We start from the raw sequence: 16,617 nt of genomic DNA on the forward strand, positions 1-16,617 counted from the left end.
CCACGTACCTCCGACCCAAAGGAAGTTAGCAAACCGAATGTAAAGGTGTTCGCCATCATAACCACTTTCGCTAGTTCAACAGATCAAGTTCATTTCAGATATTTTTCCGCCAAGTGAGATACTTCCAGTCTAAGTGTGCTAGTTATGGCCATACACATTCGGATGCACATGCTTGCTAGATAATGATAGGCAAACTTTATTATCGTTACAAATCATAAAAGACTTGAACTTGCCAATAGGTACTAATTTATCTAAAATATATATGTTTTTAATGATGTACTACTTTCGTTTGCTATTAATATTCTTTAGTTGTATTTTATGGTAGTAAATTCCAGAAAATTGTAAAATAAGAACAACATACATTAGTGCATACATTTTGGTGTATTAGTTTAAATTACACTGAGACATTGTTGTAATACTACATGCTTTTTAGTCAGTCGTTATCCTTCTATAAGAATTAAAAAAACCTCATTTATTAATTTTATTGACTGAATAATACATAAAATGAGCTACGGAATGTGATATACACTAATGTTAATGTTGGAATGGAAATTGTATGGGTAGGCTACCCCGGTAGAAGGCACGATGCTTAAAAAAATCATTTTGAATGATATAACATAAACCAGGGACACAATGTCCTCGCTGATCTTCAAATATCCATTGAATATATTTAAATATGTTAACGTGATTAAGAAGACGATTATCAAGAGTTTGGGTATGCAAGGAGCATATTTATACACTGCTACTATATATAATATAATATAAAGTAGGGATTGACGGGTGGAGGTGTAGGGGCACTCACTTGTTAAATAGTGACAAATGATTAAATACATATCATGACTGAGTAGACTCTAGAGTGTGACAAGACTACATGTGTCCTTTTATAGTGATCTGAAAAGGGGGTATTCATCTCCACAACTAGTCTGCACAGCATAGTATGTATATAATCAAGTGGCTATCATTTTCAGAGTCCAGACACAATCATGTCAAGCGTGTCTTGTAGTCCAGGGGCTTTACCTATGCATTGCGTAATACTGCCTTGAAACATCGAAAGCAACACTTCCGGAAACTTCTGACCTCAGTGCAACACACAACATGTACGTATTCACGGTTCAGCTGTAGGTACTACAGTAGTAGCCTACATGTCATTGTGTGAATGATCCTACTGGAGAGGTGTTGTGTGTACTTACTAACCGTACTATTAAACTTAAAGACACCTGGAAGTGAAACTGTTCTGCGGATGACCAAAACTGTACTCATTCGCCAATAGACATTTCTTTAGAGAACGTAATCAGCCTGGGATGAAATGCAAGGTGTTATAAATTCTGTCAAAGGCACGGCTCTGGGTGTCGCCGAGTTTCTCACACCCGTTCTGAAAGTAATTTATTCGCACAAACTGTTTTGAAGCACTGCTGTTACTAATACTACTACTCCTAACGTTAGGCCTTACGTGTTTACTGTAGGCTATGATGTGAAGAATAATAGCCTATATACTGTAGTTATCCAGTTCCTTGCTACTGTAGGATAAGGCCTAATCAATAGTAGGAGATTGATGGATTAGCCTACAGTATAAAACTAACAAATCTTTTCGCTACTGCAAATATATTGTACTAAGATAATGCTAATTGTGAACATGTTCTTATTAATGGTAGGCTACTCTGAAAGTTATACACTCATGCAATTTAAATTTTAAGTTTTGACATGAAAATGTGTACAAGGTTACTACTAATTGGTACCCTCTATCTTGAAGAGTGTTTGAATGCCATTTTGAAGGTAACATCATTTTAAGCTACAATTATTTTTTATGTTGAAAGACATGCAGAACTGATAGGACTATATGATATTACCAAATGCAAAGAAGAGTTAACACTTGTATGACCTTTACAGAAAGTATTTGGTGGAATACTTTTTAAGAAACAAGGATGGCTATTCCAGGTTAGTTAAAAACCCTGTCCCGTAATGAGTAACTGCTATGTGCTACAATAACATACTGATCTACACAGCCCGGCAATTAGCACAATTATTGAAAAGAAATGTCTGGGTAAAAAATTTGTTTTTGATATATTACAGAGGAACATAATCTAACTATACTATTGAAATTTGCATTCAATTCCTATGTACCTTTTTGGAGATATTGACAGTTGAAGTTATCTGATTGTCACGAGTATGCTTGACGCAAGTCTAACGACTATCATGCAGCTGGATAAATTTACTGATGAATATTCATTTGTTGTCTGTTTTTGCTCACGAAGTTTGCATTAGTAACATTCGACATTCTAGTATATGCTTTGTTTAATTCACTGATTGCTCCACGGGCATCAATTGAATTTGTGTACAGTAAGTCTTTGTTTAGATTAATTTGCATAAAATGCAGGTAAAAGGGTCGGTATGAATAGGCCGGGTAAGCAGGTCAGGGTGTGGTATTCGTATTTGGTACTATACTTGGTGCAAGGGTGCTGGGCGCACCACAGCAGTTACCTGTTGCAGTTGGACACGATGTCCGTTGGGCGACGTTAGCCCGCAGTACTTCGCTATTTTACTATAGTATATATGTAGGGGCAACTTAAGTTCCCCGCTGATAAAAACTTGGTAATATATATCTTGTCAGATATCTTAAAGGACCTACCGATATGATACGAATTCTGTAAGTGTCTCATTTTCTTATGTGTACTAAGTCAAACCTTACTTTGCAGTAGAGGAAACGCAATTAGTTAATAGTTGTATTCTTTATTCTTATTCTACCAAAAGTGAACTTGAAGCAAACAGGTGTGATGTCATAGTTGCACACTGACAAATAATGTTTTGTTTTTTCTTTATTTTTCAGTCTATTGATTTGACCTTCGGTTGGATAGGGTTACTAGTTTGTCTAAAGGGGATGTGAAGTTTATAAAGTACCAATACCTATGGCACATTCACATTATGGAAGCATCCAATTGTGGAGTATAAAATTAGACGTAAAATTTAAAGGAAAACAACACGCTATTTATCAGTGTGCAACAATGACGTCACACCTGTTTGCGGACAAGTTCACGTTTGGTACGAAAGGTGGCAACTTTAACTGTCAATATCTCACAAACGGTACATAAGAAATTAATGCAAATTTGACCAGAATGCTTAGATTATGTTCCTCTTCAAAATATATCGAAAAGTAATTTGACCTGGACTATTCTTTTAATATTACTAGCGTTGTGCCGATATTGGCAATATCGTTTTTAGCCGATATTCCAATCCTGATATCCAATATTACCTATAATTCTGATATTTGTAAGCAGCAAGAATGAAGGTCAAATCACACTTTAAGTAATGCATTAATACATAAAGTATCAAAATTATAATCTGCTATTGTGAGTTATAATCGTTTGCACAACTCACAAACAGTAACCACTTGTATCATTCTCATTTAAAGAATCCTGTTAGTAAATTAGTAACAAAAAATATGTGCGTATCCTATAACACTAGTCCTAACTTCTTTTTAAATGAACAATTATATACCCCACCAAGTTGATATGCATGAAACTGTGTGCTAGCATTTCTTTTTTTGTTGAAAAACAGAAGCCTATCGTTCCTGCGACTCCTGTTGAACGATTCGTTACTCTGTTTGACCAACTGTGTTCAGCATTTAGGCTGCAAGTCTTATGCAAACTGTCATCAAATGGAGCCACACATTTTTGAGCATAAATGTTACAAGATGATATTGTGTGATGAATAAACCTGATTTTATGTAGAAAAGACTTTAGTGTATCCTGGCTAAGAACTTTTGCTACCCCTTGTGTTTAACAGAACCAAGTCCCATAAAAAATGATATCCTACCATTAGCCGGCTATACTAACGACTAAGCCTAGCGAAAATTCTTCAGCAAGTTCTTCTTAAATTTGACATATTTCGTAAACCAACCAGCAATAAATTGTGATATGCAAAGTTGATTTTCAAAATACAATGTCTTCATCAGTCATTGATGTTTTAAAAAACTGCATCCATGATACCCTTTGTAACCTTTCAGAAGATACGCAATTTTTGGAATGATTTAGTAGGGATTATGCAGGTGTAACTTTTACACTCAGCGGAGCCCTCAGAAGCACTGTGTGAGTTAAAGCAAAAAGTTTCTTGTATTCTTGCCAAGGATATTTGCTAGGGCAAAACAGGTGTCAGTGGGTATGTGTCAGTTTTAATTTTGTTGTGTTCACTTATATAATACAGCAGCCTGACTGGTAAAATTTACTTTAACGCTTAACAAAGACTGCTATGTACGTTGACGTTAAGTGGCCTGACTGGTCTGTTTATAGATCATTATCGGTAAATATTTATCAGAATGTGTGTCATGTTTCTTTGACCAGCTGATCGCCAAATTGACCACTGGCTATTAATAAAAATCGAAACTGAGGCTAAAGAAATGTTCTTTTTTAGAACAGATTAATAAATCATCGCATAATCGCAATTAACAAAAAGTGGCTTTGTTGTGAAAAGAAAACTGTTCAATATCGGTTTGTCGTTATTGGCAATGAGGCTAAATTTGATCGATTCCGATTTGCCACCGATATTGCATACATCGACCTATACCGTTATCGCAAACGATTATCACCGTAACACTAAATCTTACACACTAATTGCTATACTAATTATAATAAATAATCCCATCAATAAGATGGGGTTTATGTTAGAACATGTTGTTCTAAGTTCATTTTGTCATCATTACAGGAGTCCAAATTCAAAGAAACTGGTGTCATAACTCCCGAAGAATTTGTTGCTGCTGGTGACCATCTAGTCCACCATTGTCCAACATGGAAATGGTCTCCGGGGGAAGCAAGCAAGAAAAAACCATATTTACCAGATGATAAACAATATTTGGTGACCAAAAATGGTGATCTAATTTGCTAATTATCTTCGTGATATTGGAGGAAAGAGATTCAGTGTTGAAGATACTTGTGTTTCTTTGAAAAGTTCTTTTGATAAAAAATTCTGCGGATTGTTTTTAGTTTGATTAAAATGATCATTTCTAAGTACAATTTTCATGTATGGGTCAAAAAGAGGGTAAAATATTGTTTTCTGTTCTAGTGCTCTGTTAGTAAGCATTTCCTAAGCCAGGAAAAAGCAGAAAGAATTTTCTATGTGTCAGCTAAATATTATTGGTGAATCTATATTTCAAGGCTTTTATAGTTACTGCAGTCCTCATGAGGTGAATCAAACCAACAAAGTTTATACATTTTGACATCGTATCTTTGCAATGTTGTACAACGGTTGCATTGCTCAATAAAGCCAATGTTAAACGATGATTTGCATAAGGTGCCAGATTCATTCATAAAGTTTGATGGAATTCACCTCCTTATTCATGTGACTGGAAGTAATGATTTTGTTCTCATGTTTGTTTATATTTTAATCAGTTCCCTGTCACAGGAGATGCAAACAAATGGAGTACGTAGAGGAAAATGAAGCAATTGTTGATGCGGAGGACGGAGATGGAGGCTGGGTCGATACTCATCATAATGCCGGTGAGATAATTAAATTGGATTATGTTTATTTACTAAAGTATGTTAGTAAAGTATGTTTTTTTACTAAAATATTAATGTTTTTTTACTAAAGTGTTAATGAAAACCAAAGTTCTGCAGTATTTCTTCTGTAAATCCATTATTCTCACTGAAATCTGAGAACTGTTTAATCACAACAATACAATGCTAAATTTGAAGCCAAGTTTCCTGTGACAAGTAAATTTATTTTCAATGTGTGATTGCATTGGAATGTATGCATTTCCTTACAATTTGATACAAGGAAAAACATTGTCACGGGATCTAGGGATTTCCTCGTGACAGTGTAAATCGAAGATTAGAAATGATGAGAAATCAGAAACAATATAGACATATTGTATTATTTTAGGAAGAAGCCGTTTTTTTTCTTGCCTGTTTGTCCTGAAATGCTAAATTCATTTCCTGTTGTTAAAGCCTTTGTAAGGGCAGATTTGGCTTCAGTGTTGTTAAAGGGGGGATGTACTCAGGCTTTTTGAGTGCTGGGCAGACTTGTGCAGTAGTGTGATCCACATCCTGGGGGACTGTCCTCAGGGGTGGGGGAACCCACCCCCCTTTTGGAAAGTTTTTGCAAATGAAGTATGCTTAGATAGCAAATGGTGCTATCTTTTTTTTTCCTGTTCTTGCGCTGACTTCAGTGCCAAGTATTCACTCGTATTTTAGTATGTGTAAAATTTGTTAAATTAATCATAAGATAAAGTGCCGGGTGGAAATGTTTTAAAAATACCATTTGTGCCGGGGTGGTATTCAGAACTGCCGGGGCACAGCCGCCCGTCATTGCCGCCACCTCCCTGCGTGAGCATATCCCTGGTGTTAGAAGTCTAGTGTATGGACATGGAGGATTTTCATTGTAGAAAGGTTGTAATCATTTTCACATGGTTTTCAGTCTCAATTGTCATAGGGGACTGGGGTTGAGAGTGGATCAGGAGGTCTTGAAAAACTTTCTAGTGAACCGCATGTCAATATTTTCTAATCGAGGATAGCTGGATACCTTACAGATTCATTCATTCCTTCAGATCCTGCTGCTGCACTGAATGATCAAGTATCTGTGATGAGCCTCGATGAGAAGCAAGCGACCAAACCTGCCGGAGGAGGTGATGATGACGATGACGACGACGACGATGAAGAGGAAGAAGCTATAGACATGGACGGTAAACAGTGTTTAATTAATTCTTTTTAAACAAATTTTAGCCTGTTAACTTTGCTAAAGGTCCCTTCATTAAGTTTCCTGGAGGATATGACCCTTCAAATTATTCCCAAACATTGAGGAGTGTTAAATTAGATTTTCAGTAAATGTCTGAGTGATGGAAGATGCTTCGAAGGCGACAATTCAAATTCTTGGGAAGCTTGTGATTTTAGCTGGCCATTATTAGACCATCTAGCTTATTTTGTGGTGATCTTCACGACCTTTAAGGAGGCCGGTTGTAGTGAAAAAAAATGAAGTTTAACAAAACTATTGCATATCGCATATTCATTTTTACACCAATCTGGTAGTACCTGTCGCACCTTAGATGATAATTTCACGCCTCTCTGACCCAAACTAGTGCCACCAACTAGCAATTAGTTGAATCCATTGATACTAGTGGCAGTATCAACCCAGAGTTTTGCAAGTGAAGTAAGCAAACTTTGGCTTGGCCTGAATACATCTAGAATATTTCTTTTGCATGCTACTGTAGCTGAGCTTAGTGTTCATCTGCATTTCGAAAAAATAGCAGACTGTCTTGAGATATTTTAAAGTCACAAGTTTGGTCACCAATTACCAAAGACGTATTGAATTCACGATTACAACTTGTAAGTAGTAGCATGAATAGTAGCTATTACAACATAAAGAGAAAATTTACCTGTGTATCTAGGTTTGAATCTGAGGTAACGTTATGTCTGTTGTATAGTAGGTAGCATGCAGTAAGTAACATTGTTTGTATGAGTAGTAGATACTACGTTGATTAAGTTTGAAACAAATGAAGAGAGAAGTTGCTTGTACTGTAGTATCTGAGTTTGAATCTGAGGATACATTATTTCAGTTCTATAGTAGGTAAAATAGCATGCAGTAAGTAACATTGTTTGTATGAGTAGTAGATACTACGTTGATTAGGTTTGAAACAAACGAAGAGAGAAGTTGCTTGTACTGTAGTATCTGAGTTTGAATCTGAGGATACATTATGTCAGTTCTATAGTAGGTACAATAGCATGCAGTAACATTGTTTGTATGAGTAGTAGATACTACGTTGATTAAGTTTGAAACAAATGAAGAGAGAAGTTGCTTGTTCTGTAGTATCTGAGTTTGAATCTGAGGATACATTATGTCAGTTCTATAGTAGGTACAATAGCATGCAGTAACATTGTTTGTATGAGTAGTAGATACTACGTTGATTAAGTTTGAAACAAATGAAGAGAGAAGTTGCTTGTACTGTAGTATCTGAGTTTGAATCTGAGGATAAATTATGACAGTTCTATAGTAGGTAAAATAGCATGCAGTTAGTAACATTGTTTATATGAATATTAGGTATTACATTAAGTTTGAAACAAGATCAAGAGTTAAGTTGCCTGTAGTATCTGAGTTTCAATCTCACTATTTATCCCATTTCAACTTTAGTTCCATACACTCTCTGTTTCCTGTGCTAGCTAACACTTAGTTAAAACACTAGAATTGAAACTGAATATGATGAGTATCATTCTGTATAGCTGTAGTTTGATACAATACCCTTGAAGTATTCTTGTTATTTGTGCTTTCATTTTGATGAAAGGTTTGACACCGTCGGGATTTATCCCACTGCACTCGCCTAGTGAATAAAGTAGTAAAGATATAAATTAATAATGAAGCAATCTCACTAGGTAACAACATGTCATTCATTAATCACACTATCACAGGCAGCCTTTCACTCTTTATTTGTTGGTACTGTGAGCTGTGAGTCTGTGACAGGAATTTTAGTATCCGATAGCAGTAATGTAACACTTCAGTCATGAACTTTTACAAAGACAGTATGAAGGGGAAAGTTATATCTGGTATGGTAAGGCAAAATATTAGATATGTTTATTCAACAACAATGGAAAATTTGAAAATGTATTGCAATAACGTCTACCAGTTGTCAGCCTTGGCATGCAAAAATATTCTCAATTGATCTTAAATTTTGGGCAGAATTTTTGCTTAAAGTCCAGTGCAAAGTTTTGTCAAACAATTGTTACAAATTGAAGTTAGTATCAAACTGTTTTCCAGTGGTCCTACTTTTCGTACATTGTTCTATTGTTTTTTAGTTTCCATCCCTTTTGTGATAAAAAAAATACCTACTATTGCCCGCTTTTTAGTTTTGATTCAACATGAATGAATAAAAAATGCGGCTGTGAACACTTGTTTATGAAATGTTGTTTTTGTGGCATCTCATGACAGGATGTTCCCAATATTATATTCTCTCTGTGGATTTCATTTATTTGCTTCTCTGGTATGATGACAAATATTGTTGAGTACTGAACAAGTCTGTTTCATTCCTACTTTTTTGCTCTTTTTGTCCTTATTAATTATCCTTCTATTTCCCCAATTTTGTCAAAGGTTTTCTACATTTGTGTTCCAACATATTTTCTACATTTTCATGAAGGATGTTTTGGATTGCCTGTATAATTCTGAAGAGATGAAGTAAAGATTAATGTATTAAAATGTCTTCTCCTTTAGACTTTAGAAAAGTATCAGGAGATTTAACATTTGCCAAAGTGATAAGAGGTTTGTAAAGATGTGTGCACTGAACGGTTTTCATCACAAGGCGATACTATGAGTATGGGGATATGTTGAAATATTAAGAATATGTTTGTCAAGATCATAAATATCAACTGAGTAGTTAAAAAATAGAGAAACATTGTATTCCTAATGCATTCCTTACTGTATTGAATTCCTAACTGTCTTCAAATTCTAACTATTTATATACAGAATATGTAGAGAGTGGAAAATTAGAAGATGAAGATGAAGTGAGTGTTTCCTTTTTATCAAATGTGGATGTTTTCATTTCGTTTTGTTTCATTTCACTTTATTTCTTTGTTTTATCACAACGTCCATCTATGGAACGAGTATTTATTAATAAGATGTTGATGTACATTGCAACAGGATCTAAAAAGCTTTGTAAGCTTGTGTGGTAGGAAACATGAGCTAAACTAATACACATGGACAAGGAAATGTATATACTAAGAACAAAAACAGAACATAACAAAACAATTAATTCCAAATCAATGCAAAAGAGGGATATGTGGTAATTAATAGTCAGTAATTTCTCAAATAGAGTCTATTTCTTAAATGTGTTTGAATAGTTTATACGCTACTCCAAACCTGTAGGCACCTACAGTAGTCAAGTTCTGTTTGTGTGAAGCGACCAGCTGGTTTTAACTCTCTGAAATTTATACGTTGCATGTCAGACAGAGTTCATATCCTAAACATATGCCCATAGATGTACCTAATTCTGTATCCTGGTAACTGCACAACAAGTAGAACTGCAGATTTACACACTAACAAAAGAGACTAGCCATGCAGGACATTTAGTTACATATTTGAACCATAAAGCACCTTACCTTGCTCAACTTTTTATGATAGTTTCTGTTTATTACCTGTCCTGTGTAAATACTGCGATATTGTTTAGTTAGTTCTTAATATGCTTAAGATACAACAGAAATGAAGCTATCCTGTAATGCACCGCAACTAGCGACTTTGTTAGATCACAGAACCATATGATGTAGCTACCATTTCCACTATACAGTATTGTAGACCTACTGGAGGCCTAGGCATGGTTGCTATGGATTGTATCAGTGTAATTAAGTGTTAGTAGGCTATAACTAGGTCTGTTAGGGTGATACTGTGTTGTGTAGTATGCCATTGTTGCTGTGGCTAAACTTACCTCTGGTCCAACCTACCGTACAGTGTAGTCTGCATAAGTATACTTGTCTTTGTGAATAGAACATGTAATAATTCTTATTACACACGAACATTATGCAGTGGTTGAATACTAGGAGCTGCAATGAGCAGAATCTGTATTCTGTGAGTAATCAAAACTGTGTTTTATGGAATGAATTTATATTAAATTAGATGTGTAGAATAAACATTTGTTATGAACTTAGAGCATGCTACTCAATATGGCCGCATGGCAATACGTTTCCAGGGGTGATAGTGGCCTGGCACAACGATTAAGGTGTAAATTGTTTATAATTTTTGTTACTTTTAGATTCACTCCAGTTCAAATTTATTTCTGCACATGTACTTTCATTTCATATATTTCATTCCAGTGTAAATATGAAATTGATGGAGAGGAGTCATAAAAAATAAAGTCAATACAGGTTGTTACAACTGTATACCAAATTACCATAAGTACATGATGACATTATGATGGACACTAGAGAAAACAAGGGTCGTTTATCTAGGTAGCGACCACCAGTAAACTAAACAGGAAGAAAAAATGCAGAAACATGAAACGAGAAGACATAAAAAAAAATCAACACAATACAACAACAGACGAAATTACAGTACATTCGTCAAGAATAACATGTTTTGTTGATGTTGGTCAGCCAGGCATCCTCTCTCTCCTTTGCTTCCCTTATGTTGAAATATTGTGACGTACAAATCAACAGCCATTTATAGTGCATAGAGACTTAGAGAGTCACTCTCCCTCTTATTTTTTTACCAGGCCACTTTAGATACATCAAAGATTCCAAAGGTTGACACATCGGCAACAGGAGCTGCATCTGATATTCTGCAGACCAGAACCTATGACCTGAATATAACGTATGATAAGTATTACCAAACGCCTAGGATGTGGCTCTACGGATATGATGAGGTGAGATTATTGAATGTCCAAGTTCTAAAGATATTTCACTGGCAGGATTCAAGATTAGATTCCTCACTTTCCAATAATCTGCATTTTGCCAACATTGCAGTCTTTCACTTTAATTCAGCCTTTTTTTTTTGGGGGGGGGGGGGAGGTGAAACTTCAAACTGTAATTTTTGCCACAGAAACTTTCTTGTATGTTGCACTTATCTGGCAAAAACAGAACACAGTACATTCTTGTTTAATCATGGTATCATTGTGTATGCCTCTTAGCATGGTTCTTGAAACTGAGTCAAACTGTTATTGCTGCTTTGAATATGATACAAGTGTGCTTTTAAGTGTCCTTCAAACTGCTTAAAGTAGGATTTAAGGTAAGATTCCTCATTTCCAATGTCATGGCAGTTTCTCGGCATCATTTCTAAGAGTTAATGTAGTATACCATAGTTATATATATAATGGTCACCTTCATTCTCTGACTTCTATGCCTCCAAGTATGTGGTTATATTATGAACATTGTATCTGTTAAAACTGCATTTGATTTATTCTGTTTATTTCCTTTTATTTTCCAGAATAGAAAACCTCTTACCGTAGAGGAGATGTATGAAGACATAAGTCAAGATCATGTTAAGAAAACTGTTACAGTAGAATCCCATCCTCATCTTTCTCAAATGTTGTGTTCTGTTCATCCATGCAGGTAAATCTACTTGTTATAATTGGGAACATGAATATCAACAAGACCTGCAAAAACATTTTAAGGTGTGTGTTTAGTAAACAGAGGAAGGCAGATTGTTTGTTAAAACAGTTTCAACAGAGAAAGAAAAGCAAATGATGAGTTAAAATGAAGATGTGGACTGTTCTTTTTGTTATTTTTGACTGATGAAAGACGAATACATTCTAAGTGTCCTGGTGAAGTTTGCATTAAATTCCCATTAAATTGCAGCAAAAAGGTGTGATGTCATAGAAATACACTGACAAATTTCTTCTTATGTCTTTCTTTAAAATTTACATCCATTTACTTTAAAATTTGGAATACATCTCAGTAAGATCACACCTTCATACTTAGCATATTGTTAACTTCATACTCTCTGTGGATAAAGTTAGAACTCAAGCCAATCAAAGGTCAAAACAATAAATTGAAAAATACAGAAAAGGAGCGAAACATTTTGCTGTCAGTGTACAACTATGATGTCACAACCTGCTTGCTTCAAGTTCACTTATGTTACAACCTGTGACAATTTCAATTAGTATCAGTATCTCGATAGTGCTATGTAGAAATTGCTTTCAAATTTCATAGGGATGCTTAGAACATGTTCCTCTTTTATCAGTCAATAAAGAAATTTCCTCTGAACTATCATTTCAAGTTATCAAGTCTATGATAAAGTTTGCATGATGAAATACTTGTATGTTTACTAGTGAGCTATTTCCATTCTTTGTTTCTGCAGACACGCTGATGTTATGAAGAAGATTATTCACACCGTAGCAGACGGTGGAGGAGAACTTGGAGTTCATATGTATCCTTTATTACAGTCTTACTAAACCTGAACTTAATACATTTATGTATCGTAAACATTCCACGAACAAAACCATATCTCTGTGGTACATCACACAAGCTACGATTCTGTCATCGGATCAGTGCTTGTAAATGCCCTAGTCACCTATTCCCGATGTTTGGAGTGCCCCATGGGATGAAACCCAGGAAATTTGATCAAATTGGTATCTCTTGCGAATGAATTGCAATTTTCCAGCCGAAATATGATGTCTGAAGGTTACTATTCCATGTGTAGCGTATGTTGTAAGGTATTTAGATTGTTTCTCTAATTCTCTTCAACATCAACAGTGGATTCCTATGTGTATATCACAGTCCATGAAGAGATGTATTGAAACCACATATAGTCTTTGGCTAGTTGAATTGTCTACCCCAGTTCCCATGACACTCCTTATTATAGCCTGCAACTGTGAGTCACTCTGAGAAACCTCGCTGCAAATTACTTTTCTTCCTGTGCTGATGTATGTTGAGTTATGTCTCTGCTTGGAAACTGAATGTTATAGCATTCCTGGCTGGATTTCAGAACCTTGTAATTCACTTGCCACCCAAAGTTTTGTTTTCTAAGAGTTTGTCATGTACAATGTAATTGTGTTTCTGTTATCAGTGATAGAAGTGGAATATTCCCCAAAAATAAATTATAAATAAAGAACAAACAAAGAAACCAAAATACAACATACATCTCAATTGGGACCCAAGTATCATAACATATTTCACACCATTTATACATGAACCTAATTCAACACATCTCTTATTTTAAGTCATATATAGTGAGGATAATTCATATCGCCCAGTATAAGATCAATAGCATTTTTGTTCCTTTATATTTTATCTTTCCCTTAACTTCATACTTGCAGGTATTTACTCATCTTTCTGAAGTTTGTGCAAGCAGTCATCCCGACTATAGAGTATGACTACACCAGACATTTTACCATGTGATGTGCTATTGGATCAATATTGCTATAATTTACTAACACGACTCATTATTGCAGAGATGGCCAATAAAGTGTTGCATGTGTCTAGTGATGTTAAGGTTTTCATGCTGCCTTACCATAGCAACTGTATCCAAGGAGAAACATAGCTTATTGCTTTAGTTGTTGGTTGACAGCCCATGCACATAAAAGAACACAATAGCTGCTGGTATGTTGATGTATTAGCTGGTATCTCCCGCCTGCCCCTTTCCCCACCAGGAAAAAAAAAACCCATCAAAAATACAAAGAGAAGGTGGGATAAAAACATTACAGCAAAATATCTATGTTTCAAACTACAAAATGTGATGTACTTGAGCAAAACAAAATCTTGCCTTTTTGTGAACAGGAAAGGATCGATATGAAAATGGTGACTATTTCAGCTTGGAAATCTGCTATCTGACCTTGATGTTATTAATGTTATAGAAAAATTGTAGCATCTGGCTATGCTGTAACCATTATTGTGCCATTACACATTTGCTATCAGTGGTCACATATAATTGATCAACTTTAGTGTGATATATCATGCTTTTCTGCTCAAAGAGAAATCTATAGCTCTTGCTTGATATTTGGAAATAGTTTGCAGGTGTTTGGCCTTTGGAAACTGTTGGGCAATTTTGCCCCAATAGAAGAATTCACATGAAAAGTTTGGTGCCAAAATAAATTTCAAACAAAAATTTAAACAAAGTTTAGATAGTGTTTCTGTGGAATGGATTAAATAACTATATCTTGCCAACTAAAATTTTCTATGGATAGATTGGTAGATGCTATGGGACAGGGTATACGGTAGTAATAAGAGTATGAAGAAACTTTAACTAGGAAACTGAACCTTAAGTCTCAAGTTTATCATTTGGTTTAGGCAGCTATGGAATCCTTTCTTCTTTTCATTTGGTTTTCAAGATATGGAAATATTTGGGTCTTTAAAGGAGATGAGTGTGATGAGACATTATCTTCTATAATTTTAAGTATGTGCCTACTCGCATTACGATTTTAGTTTTGCATTCCAGATTTTTAATATTTTTTTTTAAATTAATATTTACATAAGGTGCTATGCGGTGACAGATGACTGTACCATTATTGGCACAGACTTAATTTTTCTGAGCTTTAACTTGACAAGAAAAACAAACATGATTTTAGGTGAGTATGTGTCATGCCACAGGATGTAGAGATTGTTGAAATGAACATAATGGGTTTGTTTTGTATGTAGCTGTAGTCAAAGAGGTTCTGCTCAATCCTTATTTTTCTCTTTTCATATTTTGTACATACTTGGGAATTTTTTTGAGTTTGGATCTTGCATGATACTTATGGTTCAGTATTAGTTTCTTAGTATTTTCAGAGTAAAAGATATTACATGCCAGATGTCTTCTTCTTGCTTTTGCCCTCTAGTGGTCGGCATCATCGGGTATTGCTGCCATGTTAGTTCCACAATTGATGGGATTATATCAAGTTGTAATGGGAATCCTGGATCACACTTTCTTTGCAATACATCTTGCAGATCCATTGAAAATTGCATTGCAAACACTATTAAAGTTTGTCTTCTTGTGTCATACCACCTGTGAGTGAATCAAGAGCCAAATCTACTCATTGTGACAGACTTTGGCAAGTTGTTTTTGTCGGTATGTCACTACACTTTGCTATGCATCGTTCACTTTTCAGGTTCAAAGATCATGTATAGGTGACGTTGGCTTCGTGAAAAATGGTGCTTTATGTGGAAAATTATGTGGCAACTACTATATGAATATTTGTTTATGAGCCAAACAAATTGGATGCTTGAGAAATCCCCCCCCCCCCCCCTTTGCATTATCAAAGTGTATTTCATTACTCACAGGCCTAAGAAACTATCTACTGGCTAAAATCAAATTGTCAGCCCAATAATATTTACTGAAAATAAGCAGTAATGTGTGGCTATCATACAGATTCTTTGACCGATGATTGTTTACCAACTTACCATGTGTTTAGAAAAATTATTTAAATTAGTTATTAAATTGTTAATAACTAGGAAAATGCCAGTTCCTATTTTTTTTACTACTGACAATTGGCAAAATTCAATTAAATGTGGGCACTAAATCCTGCCATGATAAAATTGGGTGGGGTGGGGGAGGGGGAGGAGGGCTCAGCTTCCCCACTGGCAGACAATATTAATACACACTACAAGTCTGTACTCCATCAGTCTTATGGAGCATTCACCTCTTGTTATTGAACTGTATTGCACACTCACATGCTACGAAGTCAAATAATACTCCCTCCCAATATGCTGAAAATTCAGGAAATATTTTTTGAAGTTTTTTTCGCATTGATTCTGTAAATTTTGTCCAATTATCTGATTGCTGGATGTAAATTATGTGTGAAATGCAGGATTGTTAAGATTCAAATGTATTTACAGTAAACTATGTAAGAATGAAGGAATAGACTTGATCAAATATACAACACAGTGTAACGGAAGGTATTTTGGCATTTTTTTTTTTTTTTACTTTTATTTTGTATTTCATTTTTCTCTTGCATAAATTCCTCTTTATGGATGTATTCTGATCAGATTTAGAAAATCCAGTATATCCGCAGGGTTCTAGTGAGCATAGATCGTACGACTACAGACTAGTTCACCCTCCCCTCTGCTCCCTTTCCAACCTAGGTCTCATGAATGCTGACCAGTACCCGTTTCCCTTTTGAAATCAGCTAAAAGACTCCCAACAGTTATCCATGTACCTAAGTTGTACACTGTATTCCTAGTACATGCCCAGAAAAGTGATAGCCCATGAGAAAAAGGTGATTGGTCCCCCTGTAAGCATTTGAGCTTA

General features: G+C 35.3%; 1 protein-coding gene across 1 annotated transcript; it reads left to right on the forward strand.

The window, feature by feature from the left end:
- The first annotated feature begins 1,136 nt into the window (after nucleotides 1–1,136).
- Nucleotides 1,137–16,264, forward strand: LOC139974786 (ubiquitin-like-conjugating enzyme ATG3). Its single transcript, XM_071982210.1, has 9 exons — nucleotides 1,137–1,378; nucleotides 4,696–4,858; nucleotides 5,379–5,486; nucleotides 6,533–6,667; nucleotides 9,433–9,470; nucleotides 11,171–11,320; nucleotides 11,881–12,005; nucleotides 12,754–12,822; nucleotides 13,712–16,264. The coding sequence occupies exons 1-9, from the start codon at nucleotides 1,307–1,309 to the stop codon at nucleotides 13,791–13,793; spliced, it is 942 nt and encodes a 313-aa protein (XP_071838311.1). The 5' UTR covers nucleotides 1,137–1,306; the 3' UTR covers nucleotides 13,794–16,264.
- The last annotated feature ends 353 nt before the right edge of the window (nucleotides 16,265–16,617 follow it).

Source organism: Apostichopus japonicus, chromosome 10 (genome assembly GCF_037975245.1).
Source record: "Apostichopus japonicus isolate 1M-3 chromosome 10, ASM3797524v1, whole genome shotgun sequence".
In the NCBI taxonomy this organism is placed as follows: Eukaryota; Metazoa; Echinodermata; class Holothuroidea; order Aspidochirotida; family Stichopodidae; genus Apostichopus; species Apostichopus japonicus.

Bases quoted from the DNA above. Each gene is read 5' to 3' on its own strand.
- LOC139974786 (XM_071982210.1), top strand. From the start codon at position 1,307: ATGCAAGGTGTTATAAATTCTGTCAAAGGCACGGCTCTGGGTGTCGCC. The intron at 5,487-6,532 runs GTGAGATAATTA...TCATTCCTTCAG, and splicing joins CGATACTCATCATAATGCCG to ATCCTGCTGCTGCACTGAAT. The intron at 12,006-12,753 runs GTAAATCTACTT...TTGTTTCTGCAG, and splicing joins TGTTCTGTTCATCCATGCAG to ACACGCTGATGTTATGAAGA.